Raw genomic sequence first — 25533 nt, forward strand, 5'->3', positions numbered from 1 at the left:
CCTCGTCTAGCGTTCTAGCTCCATGCTGTGGCTGTGACAAATGATGACCAAAAGCAACTTAGGGGAAGAGAAAGTTTTTTCCATCTTCTCCTTTCTGGTCACCATCCATCCACAAAGGAAGTCAGGGCAGGAACTCAGGCAGGAACTTGAAGTATAAGCCACGGAGGAATGCTACTTGCTGGCTCACTTGCTGATTCACGCCTAGCTGGCTTTCTTACACTGCCCAGACTACCTGCCCAGGGAATGGTGCTGCCCACAGTGGGATGAGCCTCCTCCATCAATCAACAATCATGACAAGCCTTCTCGGACACACATCCACAGCAAGTGTCCAGACGTTAGATCTGACTCAGCTTTGAATTTTAGCAGGGGTGGTAGTGTGTCCTTCCCTCAGAAGGCACATGCCATTCCATCATTTTTCTTTTTGCACTTAATCAGAGGTTCGAGTCCTATCAGCCTCATTCATTGACTGAAGATTCAGCTTTCGCCTCTTGGTTTCAACAGCCATTCAAGATCCTTGGTTGGAGCGATTCATAATTAGGAATCCATAAACTGATTACTCTATCATTTGTTCTTTATTAGCTAGATTCTACTGTAGAAAGAGAAACTTGTCTTCCTAAACTATATGGTTCTAAAAAGCAAGTGCTGAGTGGGCAGGATGGTTCGTGGGTGTAGGCCCTGGCAGCCAAGATGGGCCTCAGACCCACATGATGGAAAGGGAGATGTGACTCTTGTAAGTTACCTTCTGACCTACACACACACACACACACACACACACACACACACACACACACACACACACACGGGCACACGGGCACACGGGCACATGAAAAATGAATATTAATTTTAAAATGCTTAAAGCAAGTATTTATTTCTTTCACTTTATAATCAGAATAGTGTATGCTTTCCCAGCCCCTCCAAAGGTGACACGGCTTTTGTATCTTATTTGAAGAAACCAATTATAAAAAGACATCCATGAGATTGCCTGGGGGAGGAATTTGAACACATTAGCTACTTGATGATTTGAAGACGAATTGTTAAGCTTGAAAGAGATTGTTGTTCCTATAATAGGTTAAAATTTAGTCCTTAAGATTTAAGAGGTATATGTAAAAATGTTTGCTGCAGAAATGGTGTATTTCTATACGTTCTCTACTGGGTTAAGATTAAGGTTAGGTTTCAGAATAGTTGTTGGAGGAGAGAGGTATGGAGAATGGGAGGGCTCCCCTGTGACCCTTCCTACTGTGATGCCACTGTTATGCCTAAAATGACAAGGACCCCATGCTTGAGAAATGGCAAGTGGCTGCTGCCTGGTGACTGTCAAGGGTGTAACATGAACTTTGGTGCCTTTTTCTTCCCTTCCAGTGCCATCATAGAACACACCAACCGCGTCATCTTCTTGGAAGATGATGACATCGCCGCAGTGGCTGATGGGAAACTCTCCATTCACCGAGTCAAGCGCTCAGCCAGTGATGACCCCTCCCGAGCCATCCAGACCTTGCAGATGGAACTGCAGCAAATAATGAAAGGCAGGTGTCCTCCCAGAGTCCCTGTGCAGTTGCCTTAAAGAGCAGGTGCTCTTGGGAGTCAGAGGATAGAGGGGCCCCTGCACCCCCAAAGCTGCAGGGTCTAAGGTGTAAGCTGGATGGTCACTGTATCTGACCCACTTTCATATGATTTGTTTCCATAGCCTCAGACAGGAAAACATCTGCAGGCACTCTTCAAAATTGGGGGGCTTTATGGGTGATACTAGCCCTGTGGCCTAAGTGACATCTTGGCAGAAAATTAAAAAGCAACAGCAGCTGAGCCTTTTGCTAGGGTTTTCCTGGCTCCCAGTTAAGCAATAAATATGTATCTAAATTAAAGTCACTTACCTTGGTGATGTTTCCCTGGCCAGGTAACTTCAGTGCATTTATGCAGAAGGAGATCTTCGAGCAGCCAGAATCCGTTTTTAATACCATGAGAGGTCGGGTGAATTTTGAGACCAACACAGGTGAGAAGCCCCTGTCCATGTCCTGCTCCATTGAAAGCAGTCATATGTAGAGTCAACATTAATACCCTGCCTGGTGTCCTGCAGTGCTCCTGGGTGGCTTGAAGGACCATTTGAAGGAGATTCGAAGATGCCGAAGGCTCATCGTGATTGGCTGTGGAACCAGCTACCACGCCGCTGTGGCTGTAAGTGCCAAACACCAGACCTTAAGGTAGTTAAGGGAAGTTAACAGCGGGCAAGACCAAGATGCTGGTCATGGTGCTGTCATGCACTGGCCTCTCAATTTGATCAAGTCCCTGTACTCATTCCCATGAGCCAGCTTGAGAAGTGACTGAGCCCATTCTTCTAGCAAGATAGCCTGGGAGTGGCCAATACTCCCATACCACTGGGACAGCAAGACACCATGTCATAAACTGTCCTTAGAAGCCCAGTGCCCTGTGTCCCTGTGAGGCCCATTACTGACTTCAGTGTCTATTCTGTTTGGCTTCAGACACGGCAAGTTTTAGAGGAACTGACCGAGCTCCCTGTGATGGTTGAACTTGCCAGTGATTTCCTGGACAGGAACACACCTGTGTTCAGGGATGACGTTTGCTTCTTCATAAGCCAATCAGGTAAGGGAGACAGGCAGCATGGCCAGGTTTTCACTGGCTCATCTCCGAGCTCTCTCCTCTATACATCATCACCCTCCCTCTTCTTCCAGTGCAGCCTCCGTGCATCTGCAGTGTATCTATCACACATGATCTCACGCACTGGGTCATTTAAACCCTTAAAGGCATCCGGTGCTAGCAACACTGTATGATCTGTGTGAGTTTTCATCCCACATAGGTCACCAAAGACAGACTAAAGAAATGATCCCACCCAAGGCTGGCTTAGTGAGCCAGTGAGGTTATTGAGCTTACTTACAGGAGCACAGGTTACTCAAAGGCAGCTGCATCAGGGGATAACAGCCCTCCCCAGCATGGGTAATGACCCATGAGATCTGCATCCATGGAGCTCCTTGCCAGACTTAGGAGAAGCTGGCTTCCCCTGCCATTCTAAGCCTTCTGGTACTTCCAAGAACACTCCCCAACATTCTCCTAAATGTTTCCTGGGCATAATTTAAAGGAGAAAAAAATCTCAATTCTACTGTGTGGAGAGTCCCATCCTTGAATTCAGTCCTTGGTGGGCTCTGTGTCCAAGCTCTGGAGGCCTGCTATGTGCAGTGTCCACACTGTCCAGCAGGGGGAGGCATGGAGAGACAACGGTTGTTGTTAAAGTGGGGGGCGTTTTCCCTTAGCTTGAGTGAGCCTTACCTGGGTGTCATCCTCACACCAGGTAAAGGTGTGCTCCAGCTGAGCCATATCATTGGGGTCACCCTTAGAGATTTAAGGAGGGGTTTTGAAATATTTCAATTTTGGTGAATTCCAAACCTTTATTAAAGCAGGAATATTCATATAACAACTTATCCAATCTTAGAAATTACCATCCAAGCCAACTTAGGGTCATCCATGTGTGCCATTCACCTGTCTCCTCCTTTGGATCATCTGGAAGCTGATTCCAATCCTGAACATCATGTGACATCTCTCTGCATAGATAATTCAGAATGTGAGACCAAGCAAAATGATGATAAAGCATAAACCCATAATATCATTATCATAATTGAAAACTGAACATACTCTTCTAATATCATAGGGGGGGTTTTAATATTGCTTCCCTTTTCAATTTTTAATACCATTTCCATTTTCAAGCTGAGAAAAACTAACACAGACATGCCACCACCCCACCGACTGACTGACTGCCTTTGGGTCATTCTTCCCATCAGAGCCGAGATGTAGCTCATGAATAGGTAGAAAAACAGGTAGATTTCACATGACATCAGTACAGTGGCAGTCCACAGGTCTATGTACGGAAGTATCCGGTTTGTAAAGGAGATTTAGCAAGCAGCGAGCTACCAAAATCCGAGATTGAGGCTAATGCAGACAGTGCCATCCTTTGCCTTTTCTTCCTGCTGCTGCTGCTGCTGCGGACTTCGAGTCCTGTGCAGTGAACCCGGAAGTCAACAGAGAAAAAGGAAAAGGGGATTACACCATCTGGAACCTGGTGACACCAATTTTGGGGATAGGCCAGGAACTAAGTTGAACACAGTCAAGAGCAGTGACCATGTGGATGGAACAGTCAGAGGGTTGGGAATTCACTGGGCTTGATTTTATGGTTGGCCTCGTATTGCTTTGAGTTTCTTTAAAACTGGCAAATAGGGAGTTGGTGGCGGCTTATGCTGTTGATGTGGCCTAATTAGAAAAACTATTTGAGTCCACACTGGGAAGTTTCAAGAAATGTGTCCTTCAAACATGTTCTATTTGAGAAGCACCATGTGGGCAGTCTTGGTTTTCAATATTTATACCTCAGCAATCCGACCCAGGCAGCCTAGAGTCCCAGAAGGGCATTCCAAGCCAGCGGCAAGGCCTGGATGGAGATAATGAGTTGCATTTTCTGCACTCCTCATTCTGAAGGGAAATGAGGGCTGAGGCCCCCATGGAGCTGACATCAGGATTCAAAGAAACAGGGGACAAGAACACACTTGCTACAAAAATAGTAATGAGATCTTCAATCTAAGAAACAGGAAAGATTCTGAACCCTTGTTTTCTTTTCCAAGGTTGGTCAGGCTTTGGATTTCGAAGCAGGAAGGGTAGGGGTGAATGAGGAGGCAGGGAGGAGGGGAGGAGAGGGTTCTAGCTGGCCTAGCACCTGCATGCTCACTGACAGCATCCCCGTGTTGCAGGTGAGACTGCAGACACGCTCCTGGCGCTTCGATACTGTAAGGACCGCGGGGCGCTGACTGTGGGCATCACCAACACTGTGGGCAGCTCCATCTCCCGGGAGACCGACTGTGGCGTGCACATCAACGCAGGGCCGGAGGTCGGGGTGGCCAGCACCAAGGTACGAACTGCTTGTGTTCTCCGGGGAGAACCTGGGTTGTGGCATCGGCTGGAGAGACGAGTGTCCTTGCAGTTGCAGCTGGCTCCCATCTCTTGGTCTTGTCATTACATCTCTCCCCCATCTTTGTCCATGTTGTGGTGTACCTCTCCCATCTCCTTAAACACCTTTGGGGCGGCTGTCTAAAGTCTTCACGGGCCCCCTCCTTTGTCCTCAGGCTTACACCAGCCAGTTCATCTCTCTGGTGATGTTTGGTTTGATGATGTCTGAAGACCGAATTTCTCTACAAAACAGGAGGCAAGAGATCATCCGGGGCCTCAGATCTTTGCCCGGTAAGTCCCAGAACATGGTTTTCTGTATTTCCAAATTCACTGAGCTCCTTTGGGTCGCTCTCATCCTTTATTCTCATGTAAAGGATGCTGTTAATGACTCTCTCCTTCTAGATCTTTCTACTCAATGATAACTCTTACACCTCCACCCCCACCCCCCAAACGCCCAGCAAATCCTGCTTAGGCCAAAAATTAAAGCCTCAGTGGTCAGCAGAGTTCCAGGACCTCCGCCCTCCTCTCTGGACTGCCTCAGCTGCTAAGTAGCAAGATCTGCCCGCTCAGTGGCGGATGTTTACCTTAAAATGAAGGAAGTTAGCCTTGCCCTTCAAGTGAAACAAACAACAGTACTTGTTGCCAACAATAAAGGTCAATTTTTCAATCATCATTTAGAATTTGGAAAATTTCTCTCCGCTTAGCCAATTCCCAGATTTGAAGTTTTCGTTTTTTGTTTGTTTGTTTTTTGTTTTGTTTTGTTTTATTAAGAAGTTGGAGGTTTTTAACAAGGTGATTTGTAATATAAAGTTTGTAACTAAATGTGTCCATTTTTAGGTTTGCCTAGCTCTGGGCCTTTGTGTGCTATCGTCAACTTGTGTGAAAAAGCCATTTAAGAGCAAAGGAGGCCAAGTGTAAAAAAATAGAAACTACTTGCAACTCCCCATTTCAAGAAACCTGCTTCTTGTCTGATACAGAATCGAAAAACACTTCCAATGAGAAACACTTCCAATGATTTGCAGACATTTTGAACCTTTCCCTTTTCCAAATACAAGTCTTTGTAAGGCCTGGTGAAATACCTGCACTCCAGTAACAAAGATAAAAATCACAGTAGTTCAGATGCAGAAGCGGATGTGGTGCCAACTCTTATCAAAAAGTCAGACCCTAAAAACCGCACAGAGGTTTTGGGCTGCAAAGGTCACTCAGTAGATGAAGCTCCTGCTGCCAAGTCTGACCCCCAGTTTGATCCCCCAAATCCACATGGTGTAAAAACTGACTTCTGCAAGTTGTTTCCGACCTCCACATGTAATAAAAAAAAATTTTTAAAAGATGTCCAACAATACCATTCTTCTCACTCATTTTTTTTCAAAAATCTATCATTATAGGCTTATTGCTGTTACTATTTTCCAATGAGTGAAGCAGCATTTTTAAAATTTTTGTTGTTGTTGTTTTGTTTGTTTGGTTTTCAAAGCAAGGTTTCTCTGTGTATCCCTGGCTGTCCTGGAACTTGCTCTATAAACCAGGCTGGCCTTGAACTCACAGAGATTCACCTGCCTCTGCCTCCCAAGTGCTAGGATCAAAGATGTGCACCACCACTGCCCCGATAGTTTAAAAGTTTTTAACTAGTGTTCTTTTCTTTCTTTTTGTTGTTGTTGTTGTTATTTGTTTTTTTATTAAAGGTGTATACCACCTTACCCAAGTAATTAGTGTTATCTTCAAATCCAGTAAGTATTGAGAGTTATAACTCACAAGTTCAAAGGCTCTTGAGGAATACAATAATTTGTAAGAGTATAACAAACAGAGTTCCAGCACCAGGAAGTTTGATCATAACAGGTCTGCCTTACACTGGCTTCGCCTTGGGACCCAGCCCAGGGCAAGGAACTGAGGGGTTAATTGGGAATTTCAGTCCTGTGTTTTCCCAGGGCATGATTTAATCTCTTGGGCTCTTGGTTTACTTCCTGTAACATGGAGCTGGAAATGAGAGCTCATAGCCTACCTTATAGATGTTCACAAGCATACTCATGCAAACAGGAACTTCCAGCCCGATAAGGTCCTGGCCAGTATCCTAAGTTATCACAGAATTGAGTTTAAACAGAGTTTAAAGCCCTTCTACATAACTCAAGGAAGCAGTGTGTCCTAAGCAATGGAAGTGTCTAAACCTTGTTATAGCCAATGATTTTCCTTGTGAATGTTTGGATGTCAGAATGACTGACTCTTTCCCTGATCTCTTTGCATTGCTTAGAGCTGATCAAAGAAGTATTATTGCTGGATGAGAAGATCCATGACCTGGCCCTGGAGCTCTACACACAAAGGTCACTCCTGGTGATGGGACGGGGGTACAACTATGCCACATGCCTGGAAGGAGCCTTGGTGAGTTCCTCTCTGGCCAGCCTCCTCCTCTAATAGCTGATTGTACAGCTTCCTAGGGCAACATGGAGGCAGGCTTAGGAGATGCCGCAGGAAGCCAATGGGAAGGAGGGCAGGGCATAGTGTTGGAAGGGAAGGGTTTGCAAACCCACTAGGCACCCTCATGAGCCTGCCTTGAGCATTGACTCTTACCTTGGAGTCACAGAAATGAGTGTGAGTGAAGTAGGTATCAGTCCCCAGGCAGTTCTCAGTCCCCAGAGAGAAAGGGAAAGGGCATTGGGTGAAACTCCTACAAGTACCTGTCCGGTGAGAATCCATATGTGAAAAAAAGCTGGTATGTGCTTGTAATCCCAGCACTGGGGAGGCAGAGACAGGAGGATCTCTGGGTGTTGTAGAATATTATTTTAAGGTGTGTTACTTTTGTTTATGTTGTATTTGTTTAACTCTGTGAAGCTGTGTTACTTTGCCTGTCTAAAACACCTGACTGGTCCAATAAAGAGCTGAACAGCCATTAGCAATGCAGGAGAGAGAGGGGGGGAGGGAGAGAGAGAAGGAGAGGGAGAGAGAAGTGGGGCTGGCAGGCAGAGAGAATATATAGAAGAAATCTGGGAGGAGAAGAAGAAGTATCCAGAGAAGGAGGAGGACTCCAGGGGCCAGCCACACAGCAAGCCACAGAGTAAGATCTACAGAAGAAAAGGGAAAAGCCCAGAGGCAAAAGGTAGATGAGATAATTTAAAGTTAAGGAAAGGTGGCTAACAACAAGCCAAGCAAAGGCCAGGCATTTATAAGTAAGAATAAACCTCTGTGTGTGATTTGAGAGCTGGGTGGCAGGCCCCCCAAAAGAGTAATAAAAAAAAACAACATCTGGGGCTCCCTCGTTAGCCACTCTCATTTAAGTAAGTGGGGAACACCATGTTCCAGTGAAAGATCATGTCTCAAACACCAAAGTGGGTGGCTCTTGAGGAATGACATCAAGGTATACATGCACATGCACACACACACACACACACACACACACACACACACACACACACACACCTCTGTACACACAGATTGCATACAGGAGGTAAATCAAATTCAGGTCAACTACCACAAGTAACCTATGGGGGAAGGATTTTGGAAGTTGGAAATTGCAAGATCTCTATATTCCTTGAGATGTTGACCCTCAAACTTCCCAAGGGGGCAGAACTTGCATTCCCACAGCAATGAGCCTGAATTTAAAAAAAACAAAAAACAAAAAAACCGATGACTTTGTCCTGTGACAATGAATTACTAATGGGAGAGAAAGCTAGTAGGGCTGAGACAAGCTGTTGGACGTGTAGGGCTACTGAAGGCTGGCAAAGCTGACTCCTGGGCTTCCAAATTTCTCACTATTAGTTTGCTTTCTATAGATCAGAATGCCATACACGGTTAAAGGGATTCTGTGTTCCAGGTGAGACATCCCTGTGAACCAGGACAGGAGTACCAAGTGTATTGGCTCCCCTCCTTGTCATAACCAGTTAGTAGATGGGTGGCTCACAAAAGGCAGTTAGGGACTATTACAGATGGTTGTAGCTGGGAGTGAATTGACCCCCTGAGTGTCAACCTCCAATATATGCATTTCATGTAGATTAATTCTTTCCTCATGTTACTGGTTCATTGTAAAGGCTCCAACCAAGGATACTGATGAACCTGAGATGCAGGGATAGATACACAGATCAAGGTGTCCGGGAAGGGATGTGGCATTTCACTGTCGTCTCTGATCATGCCTCTCTCCAGGAACCATTTATTCAGTGATCTAGAAGCTCTCCCAGACATCCTTTTGTGTTTTTATGGAGGCTTCCTTACATATAGGTTTAATCGATTTAGTCAATGGCCACTGATGATGGACTTAGCCTTCAGCCCACGTTCGCTCTGCAAGGATGAGCTGCTATAAAGTTGGAAATTCCAACCCTCTACACCAGCCTTGTTCTAGATAGTAGAGACCTGTCCTGTTGCTATTATTAGCAAGGAAAGACACCTGTCACTTTGATCACTGTAAGGATTTCAGGGACTACATGCTAAAAAAATAAAAGGGACAGAGACCAAACATATGTGTCTGTTGCTTTCCTCCTTGCTGAGACAAAATGCCCAATAAAAGCAACTTTTTTGGAAGGAAGGAAGGGTATGCTTTGGCTCTCAGTTTGGGGATATAGTCCGTCCTGATGGGGAAGGCATATGGTAGCTTTTCACACTGTGTCCACAAGGAACAGAGAGACAGATGCTGGTGTCCAGCTTCGTTTCTTTTTATTCTGTCCAGGACCCCAGCCTATGGACCATTTTACCCATGCTTAGGGTGGGTCTCCCCACCTCTGTGAAGCCAGTCTAAAAATGTGCTCACACCGTGCCCAGAAGTTGGTTTTTATGGAATTTTAAATCCCACCAAGTTGACTGTAAAGATCACTACTGGGGCCTTTTCCAACATTGGTCAATCCCTGCACCGTGCACTCGCGTCGCTTCTGAGAGTCCAGCTCCCATAAGGAACAGAGTGCTGGGCATTCAGGGGCACAGAAGAGGCAAAGTCTGGGTGGGGTGCACTTTAAGTCCCCTGATAGTTCTGCTCTCTGGCTGCGGGGGTCAGTTGCGGTGGCAAAGCATTGCTGATGAAAGATGCACATTCAGCTGTGTCTCCGAGTTGGTCTTTGAGGAAAGAAAGGGGTGTTTAGGCTGCTGTTGGTCCAAGTCAATGGCCTCTGTGTGGTCACTTGGAGGCCAGCACGCCAGCTGTCTGTAGTCTCCAAGGAGGAGCCTCGTTCCTCACAGGGTTTGCCTGACCCAAATAACTAGTTCTAGACATGTGGAGAAATATATTCTTTAACATTCTCATTGGTGTAATAATGAAAACTTCACAGGAAATGAATGGACATGGATCTACTTGAACAAAGGGAAAAAACATTCTCATAACAGCCTGGGGTATGGGAATTTACTAGCTAGGTCAATCTACGCAATTGTTTAGATGTGATTAAGGATCTAAAATTGGGAGAATCGTTAGCCGTCTAATTGAATAAGAGCATATCTAAGCGGAATACAATGCCACCATTATCTGTGGTTGCTGGGGAGGCCACGTGGCTTGCCATGGGGGTGGGGGTGAAGGCAAACTGGACTGAGGCTAACTTTCTGTCTGAGTGCATGACTGCACGGCGCTAAGAGAGGTGTCACTGTTGTGCCTGGGCGCTGCCAGGTTGCTGCCCGGGCAACCTTGTCCGAGCTCGGGGCAGCAACCCTCCTCTCTCCTGGCCCAGAGCATCCGTGGCTGCTGTTGGCCTGTCTATGCCCCATCTGCCTTGAGACCTTTAGCTCTTACCCTGGAGTAGCCCCCTCTCCCAGCATCCCTCTGTCTTCTCTGCCACAGCCCCCGCCTTCCCAGTGTAACGGTGATCCCGACTTGTGTCTTGGTAGAAAATTAAAGAGATAACCTACATGCACTCGGAAGGGATCCTGGCTGGAGAGCTGAAGCACGGGCCCCTGGCCCTCGTCGACAAGCAGATGCCCGTCATCATGGTCATCATGAAGGACCCTTGCTTTGCCAAATGCCAGAACGCCCTGCAGCAGGTCACCGCCCGCCAGGTGAGGGCTCTCCTACAAACCGAGGTCCCTGCTTTCCTGTTCCGCACCACACGTAACCCATCTCACCGACGCCTGTCTGCGGGTGTGACCACACTCTGCCCTGTCGCTTTGGTCTACGTTTATCTTTTCGTGTGGAGGAGGGGCCTGTCTGTGCCATGGCAGATGAGTGGAAATCGGAGGACAACTTGTAGAAGTTAGTTCTCTCCTTCTGCCTCATGTGTGTTCTGGGTCTGGACCTCAGGTCTTCAGGCTTGCTGGTAGAAGCATGTATCCACTAAGTCATCTCACTGGCTCACTGGGCTCCCTTTTGAATACCACACAAATCTGGCAAGAAACCAAGGAGCCTGAGGTCATATCCTCCAGCTCCTTAGTGAGGGCCAATGACCAGACTGTCACTGAGCTGCCTTGGATCCTAGGGCTGGGGACAGAGGAGGCGCTTCCAGGGCCAGGGCATCATCCTAGGACTGGAGTTCCCTCCCAGGGTTGCTGTGATGCAATTCTGATGCTAACTTTGCAGAGTTAAGTCAGACATCACAGGGTAAGTGCACAGTCCTTCATAAGACTATCCTCCCATCTGAACCCACACACGAGGAACTAATGGGCACTCGAACCCCAGACTGGCTTCAAATTTGGGGGCTCCCCAAACCCCTCACATTTTGGTAATTCTCTGGCACAACGCATAGAACTTAGGAAAGGGCAATATTTATAATTAAAATATTATTATGAAGAATCAAATTAGGGCCTGCCCCAGAGGAAGAAGCCATACTGAGAAGGTCCCAGATGGGTAGCTTCTGTCGTCTTGAATTTGCTATATAGATCTAGCTTGCCTGGCTACATTGGTGGGTGTCACAAGAGCAGCCCCTTGACCTTCTGACTTCAAGACTTTTCTTGTGGTTTCATTAAGCAGACATGGATGACTAAATCATGGACCATGTGATTGAACTTGCCCTACTTCTGTGTTTGGAGATTCCAAGCTTCAACTCTCTAGTCATGGTTTATCTTTCCAGCGTGGTCAGTCCCCATCCTGAAACTACTTATGGTCTACCATGAGTTATCTTGATAAACTCAGGCATAGTGCAAGGGGTCCACTGTGAACCGTGGCACTTCTTAGAAGCTCAAAGTCCAAAGGTAGATTGGCTCCCTCGCCACATGTGTTATTCACTGGCCTCAGGGAGATAGGAGGACAGAGAGCACTCGGGTCCATGAAGTTACAGGTAGGTGAAATCCGGTAAGATGCATGAGCCTGCACAGCCTCATGTATCTCAGCACAGTGGTTAGAATAAAAACTAGTATATAAAGTTAGTATAAAACTAGTAAAGTAGCCGGGCGGTGGTGGCGCACGCCTTTAATCTCAGCACTCGGGAGGCAGAGCCAGGTGGATCTCTGTGAGTTCGAGGCCAGCCTGGACTACCAAGTGAGTTCCAGGAAAAGTCGCAAAGCTACACAGAGAAACCCTGTCTCGAAAAACCAAAAGAAAAAAAAAAAAAAACAAACAAAACTAGTAAACTAAGCCAGGTAGGGGTGGCGCATGCCTTTAATCCCAGCCCTCGTGAGGCAGAGGCAGGCGGATCTCTGTGAGTTCAAAGCCAACCTGGTCTACAAAGTGAGTCCTAGGACAGCTAAGGATACACAGATAAACCCTGTCTTGGAAAAAAAAAAAAGTATACTAGTATAAAAACACAACTGTGTATTTTCTACTGAAAACCCTCTCACAGAGACCCCTCTCCCACTCTGTATCGCACGGCCCCTTTCCACATCCCACTGAGTTCCAGGTCTTGTCCTGATTCCCACACATGCCAAGCTCATTCTTCCCTCTGAGCCTTTGCATTGGCTCTTCCTATCATTTTTGGGGTAGGAGTAGGGAAGGGTTTTAATGAAAATAGCTTCATAGTCCAATGCAAAGAGCTACATAGCTTTTTCTATGTAGCCAAAGCTGGCTTGAACTTGTTATATAGCTCTAGCTTGCCTGGCTTCGTCCTCCCAAACCATCTTGGTTACTTCTTGGTTGCTGTGATTAAAATACCTTGATAAAAGCAATTTAAGAAGTTATTGGAGCTCATGGCTCAAGGGTCTGTCATGGTAGCAGGGTTTGAGCAAGCAGGTCGTCAACCTGCATTTTCTGGCCCTCTGTCTGCTTTCTCCTTTCTATTCAGTCCAGGGCCATAGCCTAGGAAATGGTGCCACCCATTTTCAGGATGTGTTCTCCACTTCAGCTGGCATAATCTAGATAACCCCTCACAGATATGCTTGGAGGCTGTCAATGTTAACACATACAAAACTTATTAATGTCTCTCACTTTATTGCCGCTGTGGCATTTATCCAAAATTCATCTTTGTTCATGATTTTATTTCCATCACTGGATTTTGAGCCCCATTAGCGTTAGGAGTGGGTCAGGACAAAGCACTTGGAAGCCAGTCAACAAATGAATGCTCAATGATGGTGCACAGTGCAGCCGCCTGGCCCAGGAAGGGGAAGAAACACACCAAGAAGCACCGTACACTGTCCTTTACACATGGCGTGCACACGACCTCACCGGTAATTCTAGCAAAGTCAAAGCAATTAATATTATCGCTAACAGTAATGCTGACTCCAGAAAATTCCAGAAACTCTGCTGGGTGCAAGAGAGGGTTTTGCTTCTCTCAGAGGCGCAGTATTTTATGGGCCCGTCTCTCTGCTTTAGGGTCGTCCAATCATACTGTGTTCCAAGGATGACACCGAGAGTTCCAAGTTCGCGTATAAAACCATCGAACTGCCCCACACGGTCGACTGTCTCCAGGGCATCCTGAGTGTCATCCCGCTGCAGCTTCTGTCCTTCCACCTGGCTGTCCTCCGAGGCTACGATGTAAGTCTAAACTTTGCATGAGCGCAGCCCAGAGAAACAGGAAGCTGCATCTGTTTTATATCAATGCATTTTTATTTTTATTGACATTTGAACATATTTATGGGGCATAGGGAACCATTTTAATGCATAGATACAGTATGTAATGCAAAGTTGCCTCTTTGTGTTTTCTTTCTTTTTTTTTTTTTTTTTTGGTTTTCCGAGACAGGGTTTCTCTTGTGTAGCTTTGCGCCTTTCCTGGATCTCACTTGGTAGCCCAGGCTGGCCTCAAACTCACAGAGATCCGCCTGCCTCTGCCTCCCGAGTGCTGGGATTAAAGGCGTGCGCCACCACCGCCCGGCCTCTTTGTGTTTTCTAAACGCTTATTTGGATTAAATTCTCATTGGAGAAATAATGTCACTTAAAAGTAACTTTCATTTTAAGGTTGTTTAGATTCCTCAGGAACTGCAGAAAATCAACCATCATCCAGAGGCAGTGTTGATCAATGCAGTCAATATTTCATTCAATTCTTTCTCCTATACGTGCAAATTTAAAAAAAAAAAAACAAACATTTTTCAAGCCAGGACTGATGTAGCGTACTTGGAAGGCCAACACTCAAGAGGCTAAGGCAGGGAAATTACAAATTTGGGGCAGCCTGTGCTACATAGAGAGACTCAAATACAAAAAGAAAAAAAAAAAACACAAAACTTTAATGTTGTACCAAAATTAAAATTCTGTTTCTTCCTTGTATTATTGATATTGATTTTTCATCTTTATGAACTTGTTCCGTACCTTTAATTGTTGTACAGTATTCCATCAAAATCTTCATTTTAAATTTTTTTATTTATGCGTCTGTATGTGTGTCCATGTAACTATATGTCACAGGAATGCAGTGCCCTCAGGAACCCAAAGAGAGCATCAGATCCCCATGGAACTAACATACAGGTGGTTGTGAGCCACTGATGTGGAACACTAACTCAGATCCTCTGGTAGAGCAAAGCACTCTCAACCACTGAGACGTCTCTGTGGCTGCCATTATAAGCTCATAGCATGATTTTCGGAACAATTACTTAACTAGTCTGCTGTTTCCAATTTTTCATTTTATGAATAACACTGCAGTGAACATGTTTGTATGCACATCTTTGTCCCACATTTAAGATTTATCATTGTGGAGAAAATGACATTTTGAGACTACTGACATCGAAATTGTGCCCCAGAAAAGAATCAGTTTATGATATCACCAGCAAATGTATAAGAACACAATACACTGTGTAAAACAAAATGGATGCTGTGTTACAGGTTTGGTTTGGTTTTGATTTTTTTTTTCTTTGTTTCTTTGTTTGTTTTGAGACAAGGTCTTTTTTTGAGACAAGTCTTCCCTGTGTAGCCCTGGCTATCTGGAACTAGTTCTGTAGCCCAGGCTGGCCTCGAAGTCACAGAAGTTCTCCTGCCTCTGCCTCTTGAGTGCTGGGCTTAAAGGCGTGCATGACTGCTGCCAGGCTACAGTTTTATTTTGAGAAGCTTATAAATTATAACAATTCAAAGAACATTATCCCAGACACTTAAATGTATGTCATTTAATTGACACTTGATAACTTTTGGTTGTATTTTTTTCATCTTTTCTTAGCATATAAATAAAATACCTTTTTACAGACCAAGTGGAAGCTCACTTTATTACTTATCCTCAGTCATATTTCCTTCTCAGTCTTTACCCAACTCAACAAGTCTTGAGAAATGTATGTGTCCTTCCCAAAAATGTGAATTTTTTTTCATTAATTTTTCCAGTGCTGGTGGTCAAACCAAGTCTTACATATGCTGTGCACTCTATCTTTGTGCAAAGGGTCTCAGATCTCTTGGAGCTGGAGTTACAGGCAGTTGTGAGCCTCCTGACAGAGATGCTAGGAACAGAACTTGGGCCCTCTGCAAGACCAGTGTGACTGTTACCCATTGGACTATCCCTCCAGCCCCTGTTTGTTCATTTCGATGGGCTTTGACTATGTAGCCCAAGCTGGCCTTGGACTTGTACAGACCTGGCTTGCCTGTGCTCTATTCTGTCTGCCTCAGCTCCTGAGTGCTGAGATTACAAGAGAGCACCACCATGCCTGTGACTGAAAAGTGACTCTTTAACAGCACCCACCAAGCTACCTGATGTGAAAGATATGAAGGACACAACAGGACACATGTCAAGTCATAACAAATGTCTATTGAGTGAAGGAAATCTGTAGCGTTATAGGAAGCCTCTTGCAAAAAGGAATCCACTTTCAAAATGGAGGTGCTCAGGTAGATTGGTTAGAGGTGATTGGGAAGAAACAGCAGCATGTTACTGGCACCTGTGAGATACTAAATAAATTGCTATGTGGTAGAGGCTGGTCTTGAACTTCTGATCCTCCTGCCTTCCAAGTTTGTGTGGTTGCATGCCTGTTTTTATGAGGTGCTGGGGATAGTTCTGTGCATACTAAGCTAAGCAAGGACTCTGTCAACTGAGCTTTATCCTTTGCCTTCCCATCTTTCTTTGTAGGTTGACTTTCCCAGGAACCTGGCCAAGTCTGTCACTGTGGAATGAGAACAGGACTTCCATGACAAGACCATCACCACCCGCAGTCTGATTCAAGAGCTGACCCGACTGCACAGGTGCCACCAGGGAAAAGAAGCGGGGCCTTCCACGGGTCCCCCGTGCTCCCAGTAGAGCCTGACAGCTTTGACGTGCCTTGTACCCAAGTGCTTTGCTTACAGCAAATGCTGTTTCTCTGTGTCCTGAAGTCACTGAGGAGAAGGAATTGTTTACACATGGGGATCGGAGCAGACTTTCCACTACTGTGCAATAGAGATACCGCTCTCTTCAGAGTAACTGTGAACCTTTTTTTAACCAACACTAGCTAGTTTTAAAAAGATGAAATATTTATAATGATGACTGTATAGCTTTTAAGTTATTTTTCTAGTATGTGGCTTTCGGTAGCCGTGGAAACGCCCAGACCGTGCATCTGGGATACCCAGTGTGCTGTCTCTGGGCTCCCTCCTGGCGAGTGTCATTCATCTCAGTTTTGGGCACAAGGCATGAGCCCTTTGTCTCCTTTTTCCTTTCCTTCCCTCCATAAGATGCTCCTGACTCCTGTCCCCTGACATCAGTGAGTCCCCTCTACCCACTTCCGATGCCTCCTCTGAGCTCAATTGAAGTCTCCACTTCTTCTAATATCCTCAGATGGGCTCAAATCCCTCAGCTCTCTGACTTCTACTTAATCAGATCGTGGATCTTTTTTAAGCCCAGGCAGCACTTTGGTCCCTGCTCCCTATTCATAGTGAACCAGCCTGAAATGCCCCATGCGAGAACGTGGTTTGGAGGGGGCTGCCCTGCTCTATTTAAAAGCGTGCACAATCAATGTACTATGCAATTTTACAACAATAAAGACAGTGCAACTTTTTCTTTCTGCCTTGTTTGTTTGGATTTGGTTAACCTCATTTTCCTTACGTCTGAGGGTCTGAGCAGTGTGTGGTGGGAACATTCCCATTATTAGTGGTACAATTTGGAGATGAGTTGAATGTGTTCCCCCAGTGGTTCATTCATGTGTTGAAATTTAATCCTCGGTGGGATTTTTTTTTTTTTCATTGCTCTGGAGGCTGGGAAATCCAAGATCGAGGCACTAGCCGTCTTGCTATGTGGGAGAGTCTGCTTCTTGCTTCCTACTAGAATACCTCTCTGTTTCTTCTCTCTGTAGAAGGGGCAAGAGAGCGTCCCAGGGCTTCTTTTGAAGAGCACTGGTGGCATTCATGAGGGCTTCATTTTCATGACCCAGTCACCCTATAAAGGCCTGACTTTGTTAATGTGTGCATGCTTGTATCTGCATGTTCATACGTGTGTGGCAGCCCGTGTATGTGTGTAAGCAGAGACTGACACTGGGTATCTTTCAGGATTGCGCTCCACTTTATTTACTGAGGCAGGATCTCATTCTGAGTCCAGAGTTTGCTGGTTTGGTTAGTCTGGCTAGCTAGCATGCCCTGGGGACCCATCCCTGTAGCAGGAATCTTAAAAGTTCTTATTAATAAAATCAAACCCGAGGCCAGTTATTGGGGTCAATGCTGGTAGATCAGAGAGACAGAACAAGCCACAACTATCTCACCTCACCAGTTCCTCAGCTGGTCCTGTTTCCTCAGACTGGAAGCTTCTGTGTCCTCATCCAGAATGAATCTCAGCTGAACTGCTGCTGGAAAGCCTGAAGCTTAACCAGCCACATGCTTAACCAGCCAAATGCTTAAACAGCCAAATGCCTCTAGTTTCTGGTCCTCACGCCTTATATACCTTTCTACTTTCTACCACCACTCCCTGGGATTAAAAGGCTTGCTTTCTGGGATTAAAGGCGTGTGTCACCATGCTTGGCTATTTCCAATGTGGCCTTGAACTCACAGAGATCCAGAGGGATTTCTATCTCTGGAATGCCAGGATTAAAGGTGTGTGCTATCACCGCCTACCTAGTGGCTTTTCTGTTCTCTGACCCCAGATAAGTTTATTAAGGTACACAATATTTTGGGGAAAACAATACCACCACACATCCCCATCTCTGCTTCCTGAGTGCTGGGGTTGCAGGCAGGCCCCCACACCATCCTGGCTTTTATGTGGGTGCTGGGGCTCCAAACTCTGCTTCTTCATGCTTGCTCAGCAAGTGCTGGATCCACTGAGCCATCTCCACAGCCCAGACTCCACCTTCATTACCATCACATGGGGGCTAGGGCTGTAAACATTGGTTTAGGGGAAAGATATGAATCCATAGACCATGCAAGAGGTACATGTTTGAGAACTTAATAGCTCAGGAAACTACTACTTACACTTCAGTGAAGGTTTGCCTAATATAGAATTTTAAGTCAGAAAAAAAAAAAACCAATTCTTAGAATTTTTCATTCTCTTGTTCTTTGTGTTGTTATTGAGTCCAAAATCACTCTGCTATGTCTTTGTCAGTGACCTTTCATTTTTTTTTTTTTTTATTCTCTTTTTGTTTCTGGTGTCCTCAAATCCTGCAGCGTAGTGCCTTGGGTCTTTTCATTAGATGTTAAGCTCAGTCAAGAAACGCGTCCCCTTCAGGTCTGGGAGAGAACAGGATCGTTTTACTTTTATGTGTGAGCTCATGGGCACCACTTGCATGTCTGATGCCTATGATGACCAGAAGAGGGCGTCAGATCCCCTGTAACTGGAGTTACAGAAGGTTAGGGGGTATGGGTACTGGGAATCGAACCCAGGTCCTCTGGAAGAGCATCCAGTGCTCTGAACTACTGAGCCATCTCTCCAGCCCCAGAGTTCTGAGAAACCTTGAACTACTTTGTTATGGAGTTATGTTTCCTTTCCTCTGGCCTCTCTGAAGCGCAGTGTCCGATTCAGAGCTTGAGGCTTTTTGATGGGATGGGTCTGTGCATTCTTTCCTGCCATCAATCTTGTCTTCTAGTTCAACTAGTTAGGAAATTTGTTCAGTCTTCTCTCCCTAACTATATCGACTGCCCTATCTACAACCAAGCTATCCACTAGTAAATTACATCAAGTGCTAAGGAGCACAGGCAGGAATTTTGTAGAACGTTCACCAGTGATGTTTGTCCGATGTTTTCCTCGTGGTTGGAATGGGTTTGTGGAGCTGGGGGAGGAAGAGCGACATTCTTCTCACTGCACCTCCAGGACACAAACTATCGACACTACTGGCCCCTGCCAGGGTTAATCTTGATCTGATATTAACCTACATGAGACAGTCGGTGCCAGATTTTGCCTCTGCAAAGATGCTGTGTCAGATGTTATTTCCTGAGATCCTACCTCTGGCTGCTAGGAGCTGTTTGAGTTGGCCTCTGTGTTTCTGACACACCCCCATCATCCTGGGTCTGTCTGTGTATATTTTGTAAGTACTTCCTGATTTATACTCTGCTAAACTCCAGGTCTAACTTGAACATTGCCTAACCAGCCCTGATTTACCATATCTAGTGGCTCCTAGTCACCTCTGTCAGGGAATACGGAAGCAAAGACCTGCTTCCGTATTCTGCTCCTGGGATGTCATTACTTCTAGGCCACCTCACCTGAGACCAAGGACATGTATGAGTATTCAGAATTGCTTCTGAAAGGCTGGCTCTTGTCCCAACGGTGTGATATATTTTCAGTCCCTTTGAAGCCAACAATAATATTTCTTTTTTTCTTTTTGAATTTATCCTCTTCTTGGTGTCTCTGTGGCGAGATTCAGTTTTCTTACCTTTCTTTCTTCCTTTCTTTCTTTCTTTTTTATTTTTTTCTCGAGACAAGAGTTTCTCTGTGAAACAGTCCTGGAACTCACTCTTTAGACCAGGCTGGCCTTGAACTCACAGAGATCCGCCTGCCTGCCTCTGCCTCCTGAGTGCTAGGACTAAAGGTGTGTGCCACCACCTCCTGGCTAAGATTCAGTTTTCTGTTTGACTGTATTAATATTCTCTTCCATATGACCTTGGACTGTCTTGCCCAGGTTCGAGACAGGCTGATAAGAAGTTCTGTGGACACATCTGTTAACATGGACATTCACTGCTGGGAACCCCTAGGTGATGTGAGGTGTCATAATGTCAATGTCCTCTTAGAATTTGTCAGACTTTCAGAAAAGCTGTCTGGTCGTCTGGCTGGGAGTCAGGGCCCAGCTGCTGGCACTCTGGAAGAAGCCTGGAGAAGAGGCCACAGCATTCAGTCTCCAGCTATACAGTCCTGAGTATCTGCCTCCACTCAGCACGAGGCCCCTCAAGCCCGCCTCCATGTCACCTCTACGCCCTCTGGTTATCAGAGAATATATCCCTAGACTCCCGCCTTTTCCAGCCAGTCTAGTCCACTCATTGTGTTGTCACGTGAGCCCGTGTGCTGTTCGAATCTTAAATGGTGTTATATTAAAAAAAAAAAACAAAAAACACCGGAGTCAGATATTGGGGTGAAAGCTGAAAGGTCAGGGAAACAGCAAGCTGCAGCCAGCCTCACCTCACCAACTCCTCAGCTGATCCTCTTTCCACAATTCCTCAGACTGAAAGCCTCTGCGTCCTCACCGGAAAGGATCTCATCTGAATTGCCTTTTTTTGTATCTCTCATGCCTTATATAGCTTCCTCTACCCAGCCATGTCACTTCCTGGGATTAAAGGCGTGTGTGCTTCCCAGTACTGGGATTAAAAGTGGGAGCCACCACTGCCTGCTCTGTTTCCAGTGTGGTCTTGAACTCACAGAGATCCAGATGGATCTACGCCTCCCGAGTAAGAGGATTAATAGTGTGTGCCACTGCTGCCTGACCTCTGTGTCTAATCCAGTGGCTGGCTCTGTCCTCTCATCCTCAGGCAAGTTTATCAGGGTACACGATATATCACCACACCCGTGTCTGACCCGGATTGGCACATGTGTAGCAGCTACAAGAAGGGGTTCACTGAGTCTTTTACTTCGAGTTTTTCAGGACTCAGGGTTCTTCCTCTCGAATGGTGGGGGAGCAGAATCGAATACAGGTGGCAGGAATGCCACAGCCAGGGAAAGATGCTGACCCAGAGAAGAGCAGGATGTGAGCGTGACCCCTCCCTGGCTCCTTCAGCTCTGGCTCCTGAGCAGATGGTTGCCGAGGCAGGCTCTACCCTGGCTTTCACCACAGTGCACAGCACGAGAGCATCCTGCTGTGGTTCTGAGGGGATGTGAGTGGCCCCCAGGGCTACCGTGAGGTATGAAGAGGTGGAAAATTATTTCAATTATGCTATTTAGAGGTGAGGCCTTAGGGAAATGACTAGGATTGGATAAGGTCATTCAGATCAGAACAGGCTTCTGGTGGTTTTTATGAGGAAATAGACACACATATACAAGTATACAGTCTCTGTCTCATACAATATGGTGCCTTGAATTGCCTGGAGACTTTGCCAGCAAGAAAGCCATAACCAGATAAGGCCTCTGGACTCTGTATTTCCAACCAACCACACAGCTAAACAACCCTCTCTCTCTCTCTCTCTCTCTCTTCTCTCTCTCTCTCTCTCTCTCTCTCTCTCTCTCTCTCTCTCTCTCACACACACACACACACACACACACACACACACACACACACGGGGACAATACTTGTCCCCATTGGTTTATGCGCAGATCACCATCACCTCGCCCCCACTACAAAGCACAGTTGAAACAGTCTTCAGTTAGGTTCGTCAGCTCTGGTAACAGTTGGGGAGAGGAGGAGAAATGTTAGAGAGGAGCAGGAAGGGAGGAGAGGGAGACAGAGGAAGCCCGCAGGAGAAGGAGCATTCTCGGGCCTCTGAGCTCTCTGCGTCCCCCAAAGGCTATAATCACCATCTTTACTATTTCCCACAGAACCCCCTTGGAGGAGCTATTGCCCTGGGGAGTATCGCTGATACACAGAGTTAGGTTGGAACGCAGGCCGAGGAAATCGATCAGTCCGAGGTCGCATGGGAAGCAGGCCCCTGGACAATCCTTCTTCTCCCAGCACCCCCAGCCCAGGACCCACGCCTTCTGTGCTCTTTTCTGCCCGGCAAAGGGGTCAGTGTGGGACAGGGACGTGGACGGAGTCTGTCTGCCATAGCATCAAGGAGTGGACAGAGCCAAGAGGCGTGGCAGAAGAGAGAAAAGAAGCCAAAGAGGGGAGCGGTAGGGTCTCTGGATGGCGTGTTCGGTGTATTTTCAGCTTTATCCAAAACCGCTGTCCTGCTTTGCAAAATTGTTATAGTATTTTTGCCTTCCCGCCAGGGCACGAGTATCCCAGCTGCTTCATGTCACCACCAACCCCTGGTATTACATTTTGGAGCACAATCCCAGTGGCTGTGTAGTGAGAGCTCATTGCAGATCGATTTATAGTTCCCAGAAGTCCTGAAGCAGCTTTCAAGTCAATTCCTTCCTCTTGGTACCTGCTACCATGGCCCCAGCCCGGGCTTCCGTTTCTCAAAATGGCCTTTGCCCGATCTCTTCAACTAGTCTTGTGGCCTTAAGCCCACCATTCTTCAGCTCTGACATGTTCTAGTGATCTTTCTAAAACACACATTGAACCACACCACTTAACTCCTTGCTTAACACTCTCAACGGTGGCCCTTTACCTCTCCAGACAGGTTTCCACCCTACCACGCCGCAAAGGCCACCAGGTAAAGGTGAAGCTGCTGAGAAGTGGGGGCCGCAGGAAGAAAAGGGTGGAGGAAAGCTGGAGCCTCACCTGAAGGGAAGCTTCCACCCAGTTCCTCGTGACCACTGCCCTTTAGGAGGAGAACTCAACAGTGGAGTTTTGCCTTTTGTTTTGTTTCTGTTTTGGGAATCCTCTCAATTTTTAGATGATGCAATTATGTCAACAAACAAACAAGCAAAAAAACAACCACCTATCCAAACCCCTTTGAAGAAAGCACAGCAGTGAGCTGAAGGCAGCCCATGTGCCACTAGTGGGCCCGGGAAGCCAGCCCATCCCCAGGATGGCTCTTCTCCAACCTTCTCACCTCCCTCTCCTGCCAGCACAGCTGGCTGTGGCTCCCTGGACACAGCACCCATGTCCCTCTCCTTCCTGAGCATTTGGCCCAAACGTGTTTCTAAGCCCCGGTCCCAGCACTCTCCTTTGTCTTTCCAGCCCCAGTGAGGACTTCCTTCTGCCGAGAGTCCTCACTCCACTGTGTTTCCCTGCCTGGCCAGGGTCATCAGGTGTCACTATCCACATATGGAGTTCACATCACACTTTTGGCAGGATCTTTCCACTGTGAGCCTCGACCAGGATTCTCGGCACTCATTCAAAGCCCGGACCAGCATCATCCCACACCACCCTGTCATGTCCCCTCAGCTCTGCATGTTATGGCCACCGTTATTCTGTAAGTCAGGACAAAGAGTGGGGTCTGCAGAATGAACAGAATTCTTATGGAAAACTCAGTGGGTAAATATAGGCACTGTAAACATAACCATGATTTTGGGTTACTTGCTTGGCATTGAGTTGGTGCTAAAAGCAAGCCTTGGATGTCTGGGAAGTGGAGGGCCATTCAAATCAAAGGGAACTGTGATCAGTGTTCCTCACTGAAACTGCAGCTATGACAGCCAGGCCGTACTGGCTTTTATAATGCCAAAGTTATTGGCTCTGTGTTCTTTGGTGGTCCTAAAGCAGGTGCCCGGTAAAGCTGAGGTGAGGACAGGTGTGGACAGAAGCCCACAAAATGAACCTTTCTCCATGTAGCACACTCAGAAGGTAGGGGAATTTTAAGCAGGAATAAACCATACTCCCTCTGGTGACCAAGGGGGTGGCCAAAGGAGGCCTGTGCTGGGCTTGGGTTTGGCAGCATGACCTAGTCATAAATGGGAAGAGAGAATCTTAAGTGAGAATATGCCTCTGTAAGACTGGCCTTTAGACAAGTCTGTGGGAGCATTTTCTTCATTAATGAATGATGTGGGGGGCCCTAGCCATTCCTAATCAGGTAATTGGGATTGAATAAGAAAGGAGCCCGAGCAAGTCAGTAAGTGGTGTTCATCCATAGCCTCTGTTTCAGTTCCTGCCTGCAGGTTCCTGCCTTGGGTTCCTTCCTTCAGTGATGGAGTGTGACCTGAGAGCTGTAAGCCAAATAAACCCTTTCCTACCCAAGGTGCTTTTGGTCATTGTGCTTTGTCACAGCAATAGAAAAGCAGAAAAAGATAGGGACAGCATGGGTGACTGGGTCCCTTTCTCTATCCCACCGCCCCTCTGAGGCCAACGCCTCCGCCGCCCTGGCTCAGTACTTAAAACCTGAATCACAGGGTTGCAGCTCTCTTCAAATTCTGCCCAGATCCTCGGGGCCTCCTAGTCCCCTGAGCTTCTCTGTTCCCTGGCAACAGCTCTACCGCCATAGTCACCACTTTTCAAATACGGTCTCCATTTTCCAGTCCCTTAAAGGCCAGCCCTGAGCCTACCCTGTTGACAGCTCTCCGAGCCTTCCCCCAAAGGGTCCAACCTCCCTGTCTCACTTGCAACCTTCTATCCAAACATATAGTGATCCGCACCTAAAACGCTGTGCTCTCCAAACATCTTATACAACCTCAGACCTGCTGGAACGGATCTGAGAGCCCGAGGGCTGCAGGAGAGGTGACGGAAGCAGCCATGCCAAAGACCCCTGTCTAGAAGCCACCATTCAGCGTCGAATGCCCTCCTGGCCCCTCTAAACCGAAGCAGAAGTTTGTCCCTTGCAAGAGTTCCTCTCTAGGCCATACCCCATTACTGATTCACCAGGGTCGTGGTCACTGTCTCCCCCACCCCCACTCTCTGGACATGTGGCCGCACCCCTATTAGGAGCCCATTCAGTGTGGCATGCGCAGGCAGCGCACCAGCCTTAGTAAGCAACAGACCCTAAGCTCGGCGCCCTCCTCCCTCCTCCGGTGCCGTGCCGTTATACTCCAGGTTCCTGGATGCCAAGGCCTTGATCCTGCCCCGGGGGTCCTGTCTGTCCCGTCTTTTTCCAGGCCGCCTTGCCACTTGCACCTGCTGCCACCGAGGCCTGACTACCGCTCTTACATGGTAGCAAAGACACGCCTCGCTCCTCCCCGGCTCCCATTCCCCTTGGTCCACTCTCTCAGACGCATGCGGGTCCCCTGGCCCTGGAGGGAGGGCTCAGGAGAGGGTCTTAGCTCCCCCAGCCTGCTGCACACACTAGCCGGCAAGCTTGCAGCAAGCAGACGGCCAGGCCCGCGAGCAGCCTAGGGGGCGCCACTCCGCACTCCAGTACCCTGAGCCTTCCACTGGCCCCGCCCACACCAAGCCTACAGCCACGCCCGTACTGCCCAGCCTCGGCCCGCCTCCCTGTCGCGATTGGCCCCGCCTGCCAGGCTCTCCTTGCTCTGATTGGCTGATCTGAGGATCCGTCAGGCCGAGCGCCGCGGCGGCGGCGGCGGC

General features: G+C 47.2%; 1 protein-coding gene across 1 annotated transcript in view; it reads left to right on the forward strand.

Moving 5' to 3' along the window:
- Gfpt2 (glutamine--fructose-6-phosphate transaminase 2) overlaps window positions 1-17127 on the forward strand; it is a 47001-nt gene extending 29874 nt beyond the window's left edge. The window contains exons 10-19 of the mRNA XM_006987101.3: window positions 1360-1523; window positions 1892-1987; window positions 2072-2169; window positions 2475-2595; window positions 4743-4900; window positions 5115-5229; window positions 7181-7308; window positions 10723-10890; window positions 13571-13732; window positions 16227-17127. Coding sequence (XP_006987163.1) covers window positions 1360-1523; window positions 1892-1987; window positions 2072-2169; window positions 2475-2595; window positions 4743-4900; window positions 5115-5229; window positions 7181-7308; window positions 10723-10890; window positions 13571-13732; window positions 16227-16271 — 1255 coding nt within the window. The 3' untranslated portion in view covers window positions 16272-17127. The remainder of the gene's footprint in view (window positions 1-1359; window positions 1524-1891; window positions 1988-2071; window positions 2170-2474; window positions 2596-4742; window positions 4901-5114; window positions 5230-7180; window positions 7309-10722; window positions 10891-13570; window positions 13733-16226) is intronic.
- Window positions 17128-25533: the final 8406 nt, after the last annotated feature.

This window comes from Peromyscus maniculatus, chromosome 8 (assembly GCF_049852395.1).
Source record: "Peromyscus maniculatus bairdii isolate BWxNUB_F1_BW_parent chromosome 8, HU_Pman_BW_mat_3.1, whole genome shotgun sequence".
NCBI classification, from domain to species: domain Eukaryota; kingdom Metazoa; phylum Chordata; class Mammalia; order Rodentia; family Cricetidae; genus Peromyscus; species Peromyscus maniculatus.